The 18101-nt window shown below is 58.4% G+C and overlaps 1 protein-coding gene across 2 annotated transcripts; it reads right to left on the reverse strand.

Annotated features, from left to right (window-relative positions):
• Nucleotides 1-8: 8 nt before the first annotated feature.
• Nucleotides 9-17226, reverse strand: SAMD14 (sterile alpha motif domain containing 14). Of its 2 annotated transcripts, XM_079798476.1 has the most exons (11): nt 16870-17226; nt 13614-13803; nt 12775-12829; nt 6410-6576; nt 5645-5933; nt 3992-4079; nt 3818-3892; nt 3553-3712; nt 2719-2838; nt 2476-2631; nt 9-1691 (listed from the first exon to the last, which is right to left on the reverse strand). In XM_079798476.1, the coding sequence occupies exons 2-11, from the start codon at nt 13647-13649 to the stop codon at nt 1536-1538; spliced, it is 1302 nt and encodes a 433-aa protein (XP_079654602.1). In that variant the 5' UTR covers nt 13650-13803; nt 16870-17226; the 3' UTR covers nt 9-1535. The 2 variants fall into 2 exon arrangements, with proteins under 2 accessions (XP_079654602.1, XP_079654601.1); XM_079798475.1 differs by having other exon boundaries at nt 2476-2838.
• Nucleotides 17227-18101: the final 875 nt, after the last annotated feature.

Here is an 18101-nt window from a genome sequence, read left to right on the forward strand (position 1 = left end):
CAGGACAGAGCAGGCACGGCACAGCCCCCCGACCCAGGCCAGCCCCAACCAGGAAGACGGAGATCACTGGCACATCAAAGTGTTTATTGAAATAAATTGAGTACTGCCTCCCCCCTTCACATGCAGGTGGGCACCCACAGAGCTCCCGATAGTTTCCAGGGCCTGGGTGCCCTCCGACCTCCCCACCAGCCTCCACCGGGCCCAGGTGGTGCCAGTGCCCCCATATCTGTTTCCCTCGGAAGCCCCTCCTCCAGCGCAGACAGCAAAGAGCAGCAAAGGGCTGGGTCCCAGGGACGGGGTGGCCCTCAAGCTGCGAGCCCTGGGCAGGAATGAGGGGAGTCGGCATGCACTGGGTCCTGTCCCCGACTCCAGGCAGATGGAGGGGTGGGGTCACTTCTAGTCAGAAGCCCCCTAGCCACACTGGGAACTGGCCAGTGCTCCAGAAGCTGGGCTAATTTTCTAGCCCTGAATGCTCTCCCTACAAGGACAGGTGCCATCCATGGGCTGCTGGGATACACTCCATCCCCACGGGGTGGGGGCTGGCCCCCCTCCTGTAGGCAGAGCTCGCACTGTCTTCCGGGTGAGGGAGGGCTGACAAACCCTGCCAATCGAGCAGTTTCCGGGGGACCTAGCGTTGCCTCTGTCCGGCCTGGGTGAGGGTTTGCCCGTTCAGTCCCACACAGGCATTGGCAGGGGCGTCCTGTGTCTCCACCAGCTCTGAGTTTGTTCTGTGGGCAGGGAGGGCTCAGGTGCCCCGTGAGGGCAGCCGGAGGAGGAGGGGGCCTGCCTTGGAGAGCAGGACAGACAGGCCTGGCTGGGCCCGGGGAGGGGCAGGCCTGTAAGGTGTCATCTCGTCATGGGGACTGCAGGGCAGGGGAGGGAAGAGAAGAGGGAGGGTTCATCCTCCCTTCGCCTGAAGTCCTGCACAGACCGCGGATAGCCATGCTGCTTCCTCTGCTCTCCTGTTGAGGAGGAGACTGGGAGTCTACCCTGAGTGCAGCTTGCTGCAGTGCCCACCGGCCTCCCTGGGAACAGAGAGCTCTCCCACACTCCGCCGCCTTGGAGAGCCTGAGAGGAACGACTCTACCCACCCCCTCCTCCCCAGCAGCTCCGCCACCTGTCCGAGCCCTGGGACCCTGGCCCCATGGCAGGGGCTCTGGAAGGCAGGCAGGTAGGCATGCCAGCTCACTGCCAGCCCCTGCACCACGGTGGCCTGAGGACAGAGGGTCAGACTGACCCAGGTGCCTCTGGGCTCCCGGCTGCCTTTAGCTCTGGCCTCTGCCCTCTTCCCATAACCTGCAACCTCCCCCAGGAACTCTGTGCCAAAACCAGTTCTGGAAGTCGATGTAGTGCTGGGCCCTCTCCCTGGGTCTCCCTTTCTGGGGGATCTTGGTCCAGACAGAGTGACAAGATGAGAGAGGGCATGTTCCCCTGAGACCGCGGGGCCAGGCCAGCCCAAGCTCCACTTCCCCGGGGAGCCTGTGCCCGCCGAGCGGGCTGCCCGTGCCTGGGTGCCATGCCTGCCTGGCTCTCCTCTAGCTCTTCTTGGCCTCCTGCTCCCTGCGCCGGAGCTTCTCGCGCTGCCGGGCAGCCTTCTCCTGGGCCTTGCGCTCCTTCTCAGCGGCCGCTGCCAGCTCCTTCACCTTCCGCTTCACCAGTGCCCGGTCATGCGAGCTGCTGAGCCCCAGGCTCTGGGGGAGGAGCTGAGAGTGAGGGAAGGCGCCCCAGATCCACCCCCAGGTTCTCTGTGTTCGGGTGTGCCCTCTCCGGAGCTCCACCTGTCCTCTCTGAGGTGTCGCCTCCACCTCCCAGACTGGCCAAGGGATCAGAACCCTCAGGGCAAGAATTTGGAATGGGAGTAGTTGGGAGAGAAGAGGGTGGAGAGCACCAGGCCCTTTACCAACACCCCAGCCCCCACCATCCTCCACTTCCCATAATCCCTGGCTCCCACTCCTCTACTCAGAATTTCAGCCTGGCCATGACCCTGATGTCCAGAGATGGGGTGCAGCTTGCCCAAGGTCACATAGCTGGTCCGTTGGTGAGGTCCCTTCCCACTCCAGAGACTGCCCGGGGGACTCTCCTCCCCACTCCTTCACCAAGCAACTTGGCAGAGGGTGGACACAGGCCAAAACTCGCAGCACAGACACCAGCCCCTCCTGCTCTCCCTCCATTACCACCCGCCTCCACAACTGAGAATCAGACAAGGTGATCAGGGGAGAGGCCTGCTTGCCACGATACCAGGAGATCCATCAGAGTCAAGAGTTAGATGAGGTGAAGCCCTCAAGGTCAAGGTCTGGAGCTTGAAGGTCAAACTAAAGAATTGGGTTTGAGTTTCAAGTCAGACTGAGGACCCATGCTAGAGCACAAAGACCAGGCCAAGGACCTTGCCTAGACGTCAGGGGTTAGGGCAGCAGGAGTGACAAGGTCAGGACAGGGGAACCCAATCCTTGAAGGTTGCCTCAGGCCCTGACCCACCTTCAGTTTGCTTCCATCCAGCTGCAGTAGCTGCGGCCCGTCCACCTGCCGTGCGGCAAACTCAGCGGCATACTGCTCCAGGTTGAGGCTGTGCAGCCACTGGCCCACCTGCTGACTGGTCCAGTGGTGGATAGTGGGAAGAGGCTCATCCAGGAACTGGGGCGGAGACCAAGGAGAGTGAGGGGGGAAGACCTGGCCTGTGGCCTGCACACCTGGCAGAGTCAGAGGCCAGGGCCTGCTCACCTCATCCGAAGACTGGGACAGCGTGTGGTAAGGGTAGGAACACTTGGCCTCCTGCCGGGGACCACTCGGGATCTTGGGGCTGCTGCTGGGGGGTGTGGAGTCATCACTCAGGGTGGATTCCTAGACAGGAGGGAGTGCATGGTGCTGAGCAGAAAGCTGGCCCCAGCTCAAGGGAGTCCCCCCAACCCACCCACCCCCAACTGGATGGAGATGTCCTGAACGAGGCACCAGGCACCCTATGCATGAGCCAGGAGCTGGGCAGGCACCATATGACTTGGTGACTTGTGAGAGGCACCAGGATCCCCCCTGTGGGAGGACACGGGGCTAGAATGAGCCAGGCAGAAAAGTTAGCAGGAACAGGGGAGACCTCAGGCTGGGTGTACGCTAGGGCAAACTCATTAGTCAACAGAGCCAAATATCAACAGTACAACGATTGAAATTTCTTTTGAGAGGCAAATTTTTTTAAACTTAAACTTCTTCTAACGCCACTTCTTCAAAATAGACTCGCCCAGGCCGTGGTATTTTGTGGAAGAGCCACACTCAAGGGGCCAAAGAGCCGCAGTTTGCCGACCACGGCGCTAGGGGAATCACAGTATTTAGTGATGTGCTGAAATGATGAAGCAATGAAGGAATCAACAACTTAATCAGAATATGAATAAGTGAACAAGTGAATGCACAAACTGAGATGGATGAATGAATGAAACACCGAATGGCTTTATGGAGGACAAATGGACTCTAGGAATGCCTGGATCCCAGCCCGAGCCAGAGTGGAGTATGCGCTCGTGTCATCTGAGCCCGAGGGCCAGTTTGGGGGCAAGAGGGCCATGGACTTACCTGAGAAGCTGACTTCTTAGGGCTGAAGCTCTCATGTTTAGGGGAGCAGGCAGGGGAGGTGGTGCTGCCGGAGGACGCTGAGCCCTTGCCACTGTCTGTGAACCAGGAAAAGGGCAGGAACGGGGAGCCCCCTGACCTGCTGGACCCCTCCACCGACTCCCTGTGGAGAGAGCGTCCTGCATGGGTGTGGGCACCGAGGAGAGGGCCGGGGCCACAGGGAATTATGGGTAGAAGCTGAGGCTGAGGTGTGGTGGGTACCACTTACCTGCTGCCCATGGACAGGCGGTTGCTGCCCTTATCCTTCCGGCTCTTGCTAGTAGATGCTCGGCGTAAGGTGACCCTTCGGGGAGGGAAGAGGGGAGTGGGCCAGTGCTGCCCACTGTGCTACCCTGCGCCCCAACAGCTCCACGCCTTTGGCTCTGGTCCCTCCTTCACTCACCCCAGGTCCAGGAACTTCCGGCGAGTCTTCTTATCCAGGCCAATGGTGGGACTGGCAGGCTCAGGTGGGCTGGCATCCCGACTATCATCTTTTGGGGAGGAGGGAAGGAAGTAGCCTGTGTGGTTGCCTACCTGCCTCCTCCAGCTGCCAGTGTGAGGTGGTAGAAATTCTCCCGACTTAGAATCATGCAATCTGGCTCTGGTGCCCTTCACTGGCTGTGTGACCTAGGACAGTCACTCTAACCCTCTGAGCTCCCTTCATCTCAAATACGGGGATATTTCATGGGACCTAATGGGATGTTCATGAAAACCTTATGCAAACCATAAACCACTCTGAAAAGGTAGGGACCACTACTATTTCGTGTTAATTTTATCTTGGCCAACTTCTAAACCAGCCTTCCAATCTTGCACCACATGTCACTTCCTCAGAGAAGCCTTCCAGGATGCTCCCAACTAGGTCCTGTCACCTTTTATATGCTCTCTTGTGGAGAGCGGCTATAGCGTTTGGACAGGTTCAAGCCTGGGACTAATGAGAGGGCTCGATCCTCTGGTGGCCAAGCCACGTATGTGCAAGTCCCAGCACAATTATAGCCAAAGGCTATAGTTGTAAGCTTGACCTTATGGTCCGAACCTGTAGCCCCACGTGGTTAAGTGATATCACGTGGTTAAGTGATATGGGCTGCGGGAGGTGCAGCAAGTAAACAAAGCTTGATCAGGTGCATGTAATTGAGTAGATTCGAAACCCGGGACATTATAAACATCTTGACCACGTCCTTACTTTGCCTCGTGGAAACTGGCTATAAAATAAAGACTCGGCTTACAGGCTGTGGCACTGTCTCTCCATCAGAGAAGCAGCGTCCCACCTAGACCCAGCTTTATTCTCTTGTCTGTCTTTTCTAAATCCTTCACCGCCTCCCCTCAGGTTCACCCATGCATGGCCTTGCTGGCTTGCCACACTCTCTCACCTCCATGTACATTTCTCACATAGCACTTATTACAGCTTTAACTATACATTTAATTCGATTAATTATACATTTAAGCCCTAACCGGTTTGGCTCAGTGAATAGAGCATTGGCCTGCGGACTGAAAAGTCCCAGGTTCGATTCTGATCAAGGGCATGTACCTTGGTTTTGGGCACATCCCCAGTAAGAGATGTGCAGGAGGCAGCTTCTCTCTCTCACTGATGTTTCTAACTCTCTATCCCTCTCCCTCTCCCTCCCTCTCTGTAAAAAATCAATAAAATATATGTTAAAAAATAAAATAATTATACATTTAACTCAATTAACTATACAATTAATCATTAAAGGATGATTGGATTGCTTGCCCCCTACCAGCGGACCACTGGTGGTCCGTGAGGTCCGAAAGGTCGGCGACCGCTGATTTAAGGAAACCTTTGGAGCAGCAGCCGCCAACTGGTAGGCTGTAAGGAACTATTTCATTGTTCCTCCCGGAAACTACAAGCCGCCGGAGGATGAGAAACTGCATCTGTTTGCTCGCTTGTGTACGGAGCGTCCAGTCGTCCGCGCTCAGATTAGTGAAACCAGGTGTTAACCACCACCACCACCCCCACTCTACACTTGGTCCATCCTTGCGCTTTGGGGCCGCTGCGGTCCCCGCGCGCACCAGCAGGGGGAGCTGCGCGGGCCTTGCTCACCTTCGCTGTGCGGCTCCGCACGCAGGTGGCGGCGCACAAAGCTGGGCGAGCTGTCCGAGGAGGGCGCGGAGCGCGGCGGCGAGCAGGAGGCGGCGGCCAGGCCCTCGTGCGAAGCGGCGTTGTGCAGGGGTCGGTAGCGGGTGAGCGGCGAGGGTGGCGGCTCATCCTCATCCAGGCTGCGCCGCAACCCCGGAGGCTCCAGGCAGAACGAGCCCACGGCCGGAGACCCTGGGCCCGAGTGCAAAGGCGAGCGCAGCCGGTGCAGGGGGCTCCCGCAGCCGTCGGTCACCTGCGGGAGGGGCAGCCGCTCACCGCCATCCCTCCTCCCCGCTTCCCTGAGGGGTTGGGCGCCAGGCTCACCCTGAAAACTGCACGGGAGCCTCTGAGGCGTGGAGCCCGGACTCCTGGGTCTATGGGGGGCCTTAGAGGGGGTTTTCCCCATGCGGGTGGGCGGAGGGGTGGCTGGGCAGTGAGAGGTGGGAGACGGGGGGCATTCAGTCACATAGGCTGGGGTTGAATCCCAACTCCTTCCATTACTGTGTGACTTTGTTACGGAACCTCTGAGCCTCAGTTTTCTCATCGGTAAGATGAGGGTGACAATCTCTTCCTTAAGGATGAAATGAGCCAAATGTGAAGGTAGCTAAAGCTTGTGAGCATTATTATATCAGAAGCCTGGGTGTGTGGTTTCCCTGGAAGAGGGTTTGGAGGGACTCCAGGGGCAGGAAGAGTGGGTGGGGTAGGTGTGATGGGGTGGGCTGCCCCAACCTTGCCTCCGGGCCCATCGGAGCCTTCACCATCCTCCGCAGAGCTGGCACTGTCCCGAAGCCTCGAGCGGGAAGGCCGATGCCTACGGCCTTTGGCCAGCAGTTGGGCCCGGGCTTTGTGTAAACTGCTGTCCAGTCTGACGGTCTCTGGCACAGCCAAGTCTAGGTCTGCAAACCGGGTGAAGGGGGCAGAGACCAGATGCATGAGGACAGCGAGCCCAGAGGCCCACCTCAAGTGGCCACCTGCACTCACACCCCAGACATTCAATGAGTGTTTCCGAGTGCAGATGAGATGGGAAACGGTCTCTCGCAGTCTCCGGGGAAGCAGACACCTCAGCACATAGATACAGCAGGGTGACGGAACCCCTCACAGGCAGAGGGGGACAGGACCGCCCTGGCTGGCTGGGTCAGGGGAGGACAGGCCAGGGCTGGGTCTTAAGATCTGCATATACCAACCAGGTTGGCGAGCCTGGCATATGCAATGCTGGGAAGTAGGGCAGCGGGGCACAGGGGGCACCTCCCGGGCAGTTGGAGGGTATAGGTTTGTGGAGGGAAGGGCTGGGGGAGGAGACTGGAGAGATCACGGTATCAATGGCTATCACTGAAAAAGCACCTACTGTGCACCAGGCTAGGGACAGTTATGCACATTTTAGAGCTGAGCAAACTGAGGCTCAGAGAGGGAGTCTCCTGACGAAGCCACCAGCCATCAGTGGTCTGGGATTGGAGCCTGGCTAGTCTGGCCCCGCTAGGGACACTGGCTTGCTGTGCCATGCTCAGGGTCACACTCGGTGATAGCACCATTGGCTTTCCGTTGAACTGGAGCCTGCTCCCCACCCCACCCCCTACACACACACAAACCAGTGGCAGCTGCAGGGAGGAAAACTCAGTCCCCTGAGGCCGGGTCCTGTCCTGGGGTCTGTGGCCCAGGGCCAGGTCCTGGCTGGGGATGTGGAGGGAGAGTTGGCAAACCCAGTGAGTGGGCCATGCATAAACCCTATTGCTCCTCGCTCCATCTGCTCCACCCGAGCATGACGCCCTCACGCCGCAGTGTCTCTCAACCCCCGACCTTGGCACCGGAGTCTCCAGGCAGAAAAGGACACCCCACCCCCGAGACTTGGGGATGGATTAGGACCTTTCTTCCCCACTCTACCTCCAGTGAGCTCAGGGACCCCATCCCATCACCCATGCCTGTTCTCTGTTGTCTGCAGACATCCCAGTGGCTGTCCTGGCTTAACCACCACCCATGTCTATTTCCAGCCCTGACCCCTCCCCTGAATCCCAAACCTGCCAGGGAACTTGTCATGTCCAGGCACCAGGCACCTCAAACTCAACCCATCCAAACAAACCCACCACCTGGCCTCCACCTGGCTGCTCCTCTGTCCCCTGGCTCAGTGAAAGGCCTCATCCTTCACCCAGTTGCTGCCCTGCCCCTCAGCCCCAGACCCAGGTGGCCATTCATGTGTCCAGCTGCCTACCTGCCATCTCCACGTGCATGTCCAATGGGCATCTTCAATGCGCATGTCCAAACAGGACTCCCCACCCCCAAGCTGCTCCTCCCAGTCTGCCCAGCTCAGCACACGGCAGCTTGATCCTTCCAGCTTCTCAGAGCAAACCCCTGGAGCCATCCCTGGGCCCTCTTTCTCCCTCCACCCCACACACCCATCCATCCACAGTTCCTCTTAGCTCTGCTTCTGGCACGTATCTAGACGTACTGAAATATTCATGGTGAAATGGCAAGATGTTTTGGACCAGGTTCAAAATAATCCAGGGGAAGAGGAGTGGAGCATGCAAAGGGATAGAGACGGAGCAAGGCTAAGCCACAAGCTGGCGATGGTTGCGGTTGAGTGACAAGTACGTGCACATGATGGAGAGCACGGTGCTATTCTCTCCACTTTGCATTTCCCACGATAAAAGAGTGTTCATATGTGTCTGTGTCACGCACACTCACATGCACGTATGCATATGGGGAGAAAGAGGAGAGAGAGTTCACAGAAGAGCAGGGGAGAAAAAGAGAGTAGGAGAGAGGAGAGAAGGGGAGGGGAGGGGAGGGGAGGGCAAGGTAGAGGAGGGGACACAAAAGAGAACTCCTCACAGCCTGTCTAGGTCATCATCTCCTCTCGCCTCCCAGCTGGTATTCCCTCCTCCTCCTTTTCCCATTTACAGTCTATTTTCAACACCGCCGCCGGAGTGATCCTGATAAAACGTGTCAGCCCGTGTCACTCCTCTGTGACTTCCATCGCACCCAGAGGAAGAGCCTATGTCTCCCAGGAGCCTTGCACCCCGAGTCTGCCCTCTGAGAGAGCCTGTGCCACCTCTTCGAGCTTCTGCTTCCCTCCCTCTCTCCACCCCAGCCATCCTGGTTGCCTGGCTCTACATGCAAGCCTAACCCGCACCTCGGGGCCTCGGCACTTCCTCTTCCTGTCCCGCAGGCTCTAGCCGCGATGTCTGCATGGTTCTCACCTTCCAGTCTTGGCTTAAATCCTCTCATGGAGGACTTCCCTGACCACAGAATCTCTAAGACCCCAGAACCTATTTTCACACACCTGTTTTTTCCTGTACCGTGTATCTCCGCCCTTTAGAACAGTGGTCGGCAAACTCATTAGTCAACAGAGCCAAATATCAACAGTACAGCGATTGAAATTTCTTTTGAGAGCCAAATGTTTTAAACTTAAACTTCTTCTAACGCCACTTCTTCAAAATAGACTCGCCCAGGCCGTGGTATTTTGTGTAAGAGCCACACTCAAGGGGCCAAAGAGCCGCATGTGGCTCATTGTGAGCCGCGGTTTGCCGATCACTGCTTTAGAAGGTCAGCTCCACAAGCAGAGATAGTTTGTCCATTGCTCTAACACAGGCACAGAATGGTGCCTGGTATGTAGTGGTCAGAAAATGTTATTTTAATGAACGGACAGATTGGCCCCCTCACACCCCTGAACCTGGCCTCTTTCTCCAACAGGACTGACTGCCTTAGGTCAGGCCTTCCCCAGCTGCCCACCTCCCATCTCCCCCTCCACCCCCCCACCCCCACCCTGCCCCACTGTCCCAGAGCATGGCCTCAGCACCCTCCATCCTTAGTTCCCTGCTCCCAATGTGTGCCAGGCTCTGTTCTGTCTCCCCACCCACTTTCCACAGGTGAGAAGAAATCCCTAAAGCACGTTTCTGACTGTCTCATACTCACCTGCTTTTGCAACCCCGGGCAGAGGGTCGGTGAGGGGTGAGGGGTGGGGAGTGGTCCATGCCCCTCAGCCCTCCAAGTCCTGAGGGGTCCAGCCCCCACTCTGCTGTGCTGCCCTCACCCCCTCCTCTGCACAGCGTGCTCGGATATGCACCCCTTGGTTGAGAGCAGAAGCCCTGGAGCCAGATGGCCTGGGCTGAACCCAGTCCTGCCACTTGCTGGCTGGTTGGCCCTGAACAAGGTACTTACGTTTAGCTAACTGCACCCTCACCTGTCAAACGGGGCCATGCCAGCCGTATCTCCCTTACGGAGCTGTGAGCACTAGATGAGAGCATCCATAGAACGTGCTTCCCCGTAACGCCTGTGACTCCGTAAGTGCTCACAGGCACTGGCTGCAGTGGGCACTGGATGGAACCACTTATACTGATACCCAGACCCCGCCTCTACCTTCACGTCCCACCTCCATCCTGTGCCCCTGCTGCTCTCTCTGCTCCATCACTCTCCACCCTTGTCTGGCCCTCAACTCCAACATGTCACCTTGTCACCTCCTCCCACTCTGGACAGCCACTATGATCTGGTTGGGAAGAGTGTCCCATGCCAGTCTACACAGCAGAGGGTGACACCCTTGCCTGTCCACGTGTCCCTAAGAGCCTGTGCGGGGCCTGGCCGAGGGCCGGTGCTCAGTAGGTATTTGAAAAGCGAAGTAAAGCCAAACTTCCATGGACAGGTGCAGAGATAGACTCCAGTTACACGCAAGTGTTGGTGAGGGCCACCGCCCAACACGCCCACGTTCCATCCTCTGCACAGCACCCCTCACCTTCTACTTTCCTCCCTGTTTAGTCATGAGGGCTCTGTGGTCCGCCCCCAGCTCGGCCCTGGGCTAGAATTCACGCTCCATGGTGGCAGTGGCTTTGGCTTGTTCGGCGGTACCGCTAATGTCTGTCAGATGTCTGAGGAAGACAGGCAGTGACTGGGGCCACTGTTTTAGAGGTAGCCAGACTGAGGTGACAATACAGAGCCAAGGCTGCAGAAACAACAAGAGGGGATGGCGTGGCCTTGGGCTTGGAGTGCCCGGGGATCAGCAGGCGCCAGTGCGGCCTGCAAGGAGAGGGCCCTGGCCTGGCCGCGGGGCAGGGGGGGGAGGGGACCAGAGAGGCACCTGTCCAGGGGCAGCTGAGTGGATGGACAGGGGAGAGGTGCTGTCAGAGGACTGCTATCTTGGACTCCAGGTCTGACCCCTCTGCTCTGGTCCCTGAGCCACCCCTGCTTCCCTTCGGGCGTGTGCAGGCCGTGGGCTGAGCTGGGGGCGGCTCCCTGGGCTGAGCTGGGGGAGGGAGCCTTCCATTCCCTGCCCCCGCCCCCTAATCTCCAGGCACTGCCTGCAGCAGTGAGGACTGCGGACTGAAGACAGAGCAGTAACAGCTAAGCCTTACTGAGCTCTCACTGGGTCTAAGTGCTTCACAATTACTAGCTCCTTTAAACCTCCCACAGCCCTATGAGAAGAGACTCTGGGAATCCCCAGGCAGCCTTCGCAGGGCTGGTGAGGAGCCGGCGGGGTTACAGGCAGCCTGGCTCCCAAGGCTCGGTTTGTAACTAACAAGCCGGCTATACCTCCTCTGAGGCCTAGATGGGAGTGACTTCTGAGTCCAAACCCTCGTTTTACAGGTGGGGAAGGTGAGGCTGGGAGAGGAAAGGTTTAACCCAGGTGCAGAGGTCATAGCATCCAGGTCGTCTGGTTCTTGCCACTGGGGAAGGGGGGGCGGGGAGGTGCTAGGGCTCAGCCGGTGACCAGCCCCCCTGAATTCCATGATGGAGTGCACAGTGCTCTTCTCTCTGCTTTTGGTTTCCCACAACAAAATATTGTCGGCGTGTGTCTGTGTTACACACACTCACATACATGCATAGGTAAGGGGAGAAAGAGGGGGGCCAGGGAGAGGGCCCTTTGCTCCTGACCCTGAGCCATGACCACAGGCCTCGGAGGGTCTAGGCAGCGAGGTGGGGCAGCCCCTACTCCAGTCCCTCGCCCTCCGGCCCCTCCCTTTCTTCCATCCTTCCCTCCAGATGCTTCCCTCCCCACTCTCCCCCTGGGAGCTACTCAGGCCCAGGGCAGTGGGAAGTCCTGAATATTTAATTGCCTTTCGCCTGGGGAAGCAGGCAGGGCTGCCAGGGAGAGGGAAAACAGGAAGGGTTGGGGTGGGAGAGGGGAGTGGAGAACGAAAAGCCTCTGTCAGGCCAGAGGTCAGGCCCGGCCTGGGTGGCGGTGGAGCAGCATTGCCAGGGCATGTGGCAGTGGCAGGGGAGAAGGAGGTGAGCAGGGGAGGGGGAGAAGGGAAGGGAAGGAAGGCAGAGATGAGGAGAAGTCAGGGGAGGAGAAGCTGGGAGGCCCTGTGGCCGTCCACACCCAGGAGCCCCCAAGGTCCTGCACACCAACGTGAGTTCTGAAAGCCGCACACGTTACAGGCTTCAGGCGCCTCTGTCTGCCTCCACCGCTCCTCCGTGTTCCTTTGCTCACTGACTCCTGCACCACATCCAGCTGGGAGTCAGCCTTTCCACCCCACTGGATGCTGGGAGCTCTGCCCTGCTGGTTGTCTATCTCCAGTTCATACAATAGAAAGGTCGCAGGGGGTAAAGGATGGCACAGGCAGGTGTGTGCATGCACCCCGGTGTGTACTGAGACTGCGTGTTATGCATTTGCGTTCTGTGTACATCCATGCAGAGTGAGGTCCCTTATTTATGCAAATTAAGAGCGATGTGCGTCACCTGTCCTGGGGGGTACAGGCGTATCTATCGCGCCGTGACTGAGAGCAGGGAGTTAGGCAGCCTGGAGTCCCAGCTCTGCCACTAACCTACCATGTGATCTTTAAGGCAAGTCACTCCAGCACTGTGCCCGAGCTCCTTGTCCGAAAAATGGATACACTCCTTAGCGTTAGTGTGAGGACTCAATGAGACAGCGCATGGGAGATGGGGGTGCTGGCCTTAGTACCTGGCACGAGACAGCACTTAATAAAAGAGGATCCTTGTTAAGATTGCTGCTGTTGTAATTGTCATGTCCAGATGTGTGACAAAGAATCAGCTGTACGACCACAACATACACACTTACACACACACACTAAAGTCCCCAAGGGACTCCTCCCTGCCACCCCACACCAAGGGCCAGGTGGCCTTGGCTAGAGAGAGAGCCAAACAGAACTTACCAAAAACCTCATCAGCGGGTTCTCGGAGCTTTGAAGAAGCCATGGCTCCAGAGAGCTGGGGAGAACAAAGGGGAGAGAGAGAAAGACCGTGGGTAGGAGGTCCAGGTTGGTGGAAGCCAGGGAGCCACCAATGGCTGCCTGCTCCTGGCCTCTGGCCCACCTGCCCTCGGAACTCTCCCTCCAGCCCCGGGAAGAGGAGTTAGCTGAAGGACAGCCCAGGCTGTGGTGGGCGGGGCAGAAGCAGGTCCAAGGTGTAGACACCGGCAGAGTCCTGTGGTCACGGTCCCAGCTGATCTGCCGTGTGCCCCCACCCGGGTCACAGGACTGTCCCCCTTCCCTCTCTTGGGCCTTTCCTTCATGAGCTTTCCCGAAAAACTTTTAATCATCATAAACTGGCCAACAGAAAATCTAGGAGAAATCCGGGAGATTCTTAAATCCAATCCACTCGTTTTACAAATAAAGCAACAGGGAGAATGGCTTAAGGTCACATAATAAGTTAACGGCAATATCAGGACCAGAACTCGGGTTCTTCCATCCATCCACCTACCTACCTCCCTTCTTACACATTCATCCACCTATCATCCATCCCTCCATCCCTCCATCCCTCCATCCATCCATCCCTCCATCCATCCATCTTTGCATCCATCAGTGCATACTATCCACCCATCCATCTTCCAGTCCATCACCCAGTCCTACCTCCCTACCCCCATCATTGGAGCACTCACCACCTGCCTTCCTGAACACGAGCTATTCAGGAAGCTGGCGCCAGAGCCACTGTTCTTGACAAACTCAGTTCTAGACAGACTCACAGATGCCAAGAGGGTACGAGGAGTACTCACAGCACAACAGTGGACAGCCAGATCTCTATGATGCATCGAGCGTGTTCCGGGAAGAAGTGCAGATGGGTGGGGGATTGATTTTGTGTTTCTGGTGGGAAGCACGGAGGGCAGGTGGGGAAGCAGGACATGTGCAGCTGAAACAACTGGGGCTTCCTGGCAGATACAGGATTGCAGCAGCCGACGCCGAGGCCTGGGTGTCAGAGGGGCCGGGGAATACTGGCTGAAGGGAGGGGAGGAAGCTCAGGGGCAGGGGCACACTGCATTCTGGGGCCATGATCTCCAGTTCTCTTTTGTTTGTTTGGGTTTTTTTTTTAATCCTCAACCCAGGATATTTTCCCATTGATTTTTAGAGAGAGGGAAAGACAGAAACATTGATGTGAGAGAAACACATCCACTGGTTGCCTCCTGCACGAGCCCCGACCAGGGTCTGGGCTGCGGAGGAGCCTACAACCAAAGTACATGCCCGTGACCGAATCAAGCCCGGGACCCTTTGGTCCACAAGCCGACGCTCTGCCCACTGAACCAAACTGGCTAGGGCTCCAGTTACTTCTAACACTCATGAGAAGGGCAGGGCACTGGGTTAGACCAGACATGTGGTAGGTGTAAGAAAGCTAAGTCACGTGCCTGGGGCCTTTTCCAGCTGTCCTGTTACTACAGAGACATCGTCTCACGGAGAGCTAGCCAGGCTTGGGATTCTTAGTATCCCCACGTGACAGGTGTGAAAACCAAGATGCAGGAGATAATTGGCAGAACTCAACCTTGACCCGGGGCTCCCGCCCCTCAGCCCTATCCTGGGTGGTGATCTGCAGTTTTGGAAGGTGCTTGTAAGGAAAGGACGCTGAGGGGAGAAAGGCAGGGGAAAGGGAGCTGGGCCATACTGGCTAGAACTGGGAGAAGCAGGCTCTATGGGTGCTTGGGGCTGAAAACAGGAAATGAGGTATCAGTATACGGGCCCTCCAAGTACTCTCCTGCCATTCCTGAACTCTGGGTGCAAGCAGCAAAGAAGCTGTGGGACCACTCTTCCTGTCCCGAAGGGCCAGATGGGCAGGGAGGCTGCCCCTAAGAATAAACCCAGTTTCCTCATTCCACCACAAAGCTTCATCTGACCAGCACACAGCTGCCACCTCCTCCAGAAAGTCGTCCTAGATAGCCCTCCCTCCTCCCATTTGTCTGCATAATTTCTAAATCCACCCTTCCCCAAGCACTGGGAAATGAGGACTCTTTCATATTTCATTGATTCTCTAAGTGGGTCCCATCTCTCCCACATCTGCACGGGAGCTCCCTGAGGAGCGGGGCAGCATTCCCCACCAGACTAGGGACACGCTGAAGCTAAGAATGGAGCCCTGGCCGGTATGACTTGGTTGGTTGGAGCATTGTCCCATACAGGAAAGGTCATGGGTTGGATTCCACGTCACGATACATACTCAGGTTGAGGGTTCAATCCCCGGTCAGGTATATACGGGAGCCAACTGATAGATGTTTCTCTCTCACATTGGTGTTTCTCTTTTTCTCTCTCTCAAATCGATAGCAAACAAACAAGCATATCCTTGGGTGAGGATTTAACAAGAAAAAGAAAGAAAAATTAAATAAAAATAAAAACTGATAAGAATGGAGGCTCCCTGAGGGAGGCTGTGGTGACTCCTCTCTTAGACGACCTGACATGGAGATCCCATGTGTTCTTAAAATTTTTTATTGATGTTAATTTTTTTAAATCCTCACCCGAGTAGTGAGGATATTTTTTCCCCATTGATTTTTAGAGAGAATAAAAGGGAGGGGGGAGGGGGAGAGGGAGAGAGTGAGAAATATCGATGTGAGAGAGAGACATCAATTGGTTGCCTCTCCCTCGAGCACTCCTACCAACCTAGCCAGGGATTGAACCTGCAACCAGGTACATGCCCCTGACTGGGAATCGAACCCCCAACTCACCGCTCTAACCACTGAGTAAAGCAAGGGCCCCAGGTGTTCTTTATTCCGGGTCCCAGTCCAGGGTGGAGACCCTCCTGTGAAAGGAGTCCTCGGTCTGGAGCCCTCAGGGGAGGGCTGGGCTCCCAGCTCACACCTGCGCCCAATCCATCCTGATTCAGCACAAACTGCTTTCTTCCCTCCCTTCCCCAACTAACTCCCTGTGGCTGGGGGACCCTCCTTACTCTGGAAGCAGGACATCCAGGGGGTCACCGGGCCTCTCCCACTCAACCCCCTCATTCCAAAACGGAGCCATCACACTCCTACACACACACACACACACACACACACACACACACACACACTCAACCCGGGAACTGCCACAGGAAGAAAATGAGCCTGTCCCTCTGCTCACACTCTACTGCTCTACTGGGCGCTCCTTCCAATCCTCCGAAGAGGAGCTCCAGTGACCTTTGACCCTTTTCTGGGAGACAGGTGAGCTCAAAGCTTCTTGGGACTCAGGGGAAGGAGAAAGAGAAGAAAGGGGCACAGCCCTGGAGAGAGAAGGGGTAGTAGTAACTGACCGGTTGGGGGTGCGGGGTCAACCCACAGAGCCCCAGAGAGACGGAAGGAAGAGAGTGGGGCTGGGGGAAGCGGCAGGGAGAGGGCCCCCAGCAGCGCTGTCGGAGGCCCGCGGAGGCTGTGAAGAGGGGAACCTGCTGCCGGGAGAGGGGTGGCCCCAGCGGGGCACCGGGAGGAAAGGTGCCCTGGAGGGGCAGACAGGGGCCGAGAGAGCAGCGCATGGGAACGGCTGGAAGGAAGGAATGGCCGGCAGAGGAGGCTGGGGGTAGGAGGAGGCAGTTGTGCAGCTAGAGAAAGCCAAGCCCCTCTCCCATAGGCCCAGGCTTGGGGCATCCGGCAAGCGTGCCCCCCCACCCCCCACCCCACCCCCCGGCGCCACTGGAGCGGGGGTGGAGGTGGAGGGCAGGGCACCCACTGCACTCCTAGGGCCCCTAGTCCCCCATCAGCGCCTCTCGGATAGTTTCCTTCCAACCCATCAGCCTCTCGGCGGCGCAGGGCAAGAAAGAGTTAAGCCCTCTCCCCCTCCTCCCACACCAGTTTTTTAAATTAATTTATCCCGGCAGCGGGCTGGAGGGAGAGGATTAGGGACACAAATCCTATCTCCGTCCCCTCCCGACAGCCCAGCTCCCCAGCTCCGCGCGGCCCCCTTGGGGACAGGGGAAGAAAGGCCCCTGTCGCTTCACTCCATCCAGCCCCACTCGGGGTCCCACCGCAAGCCCGAGCGGCCACCCGGCCCCGCTCCCCCGCCCGCCTCGGGGTCCCGGCCCCTCACCTCCAGCATCCGTCATCTTCAGCGTCCGGCGCCTAAGGAACCCCTGGGGCCCATGGTGCTCCGGGCGGGGGCCGGCGGGAGAGGGGCGGGGGCCGTCACCCCGGCCGCGGGGGGCTCCGGGCGGGCTCGATCCGCTCCATCCCAGGAGCGGGGTGCGGGTCGGCGAGGAGGGTCCTGAAGCCGGAGGGAAGGGGGTGGGAGCGGGTCGGGGAGCTGGAGAGGGTTTGCAGCAAGCAGGAGGCGCCGGCGGGGCTGGACCGGGAGACCTAATGGGAGGATGCTCCGTGCGTGTGCGTGAGTGTGTGTACGTGAGTGTGTGTGTGCGTGTGTGTGTCAGTGTGTGCAGCGTGTGTGAGAGGGGAGGGAGGGAGGGAGAAAGAGAGAGAGAGAGCGCTCCAGAGAGAGCCACCTCCCCGCCCGCCAGGCCCCCTGGACGCGGGCCCCTCCCCCGCCGGGCAGGCCGTTGCGCGTCGCGTCGCGGCGGTGGGGGTCTCGGGGGTCCCCCGGAAGGGGCGATGCAGGGGGCGCGCGGCGGGGAGGTGGGCGCCCGGAGACAAAGAGCGGGAGGGAGGGTGGGGGAGGGGCGGAGGCCGCGCGGAGGGGCGGAGGCGGCCGGCGACGCGGCCCGGCGAGGGGTTCGGAGTTGTCGCTACTTCCCAGCCCGCGGGAGCCGGGCCCCGGGGGGAGTGGCCCCACCTTAGCACCCACGGGGCTTCCGCCTCCGCTGCAAGGTCCGTGAAGGCGCCTGATTCGTCCACTTAACAGACCTCCACCGCGTGGTCGTTTGCGCGGAGGCCCGAGGGGACCGCGGGGAGCAGGACCAACCCGGTCCCGGCCGTGGGGCTCGCGGCGCAGTCCAGTTGGGGGGGGGGGGGCGGGGGGACGAGTGGGGAGGCCCGGTGCTAGGAGGCCTGGTTCACGGAGGGTACCTCCGCGCTGGAAGAGCGCACAGGGTGGGGGTGCGGGGGCGCTGGGCCCCGCCAGGAGGCGGGGTGAGGAAGGGGATGGAGGTGATCCGGAAGGATTCCCGGAGGAGGTGATATGGTGGCTACTCCTGCGGGCCAGGCCGGGGTGGAAGTGCTAACGGGGCTGGGGTGAGGCGGGGTGGGGGATGGAGAGAAGAGGAGAGGAGTGAGGCTGCAGAGGTGGAGGTGCAGGGTGGCCAGAGGGCTTGCATTTATCCTCAGCGGCAGGGGAAAAAGTAACAGGGGAGGGAGGGGCTCGGACTTGCA

This window comes from Cnephaeus nilssonii, assembly GCF_951640355.1.
Source record: "Cnephaeus nilssonii genome assembly, chromosome: 19".
Classification (NCBI taxonomy): Eukaryota; Metazoa; Chordata; class Mammalia; order Chiroptera; family Vespertilionidae; genus Cnephaeus; species Cnephaeus nilssonii.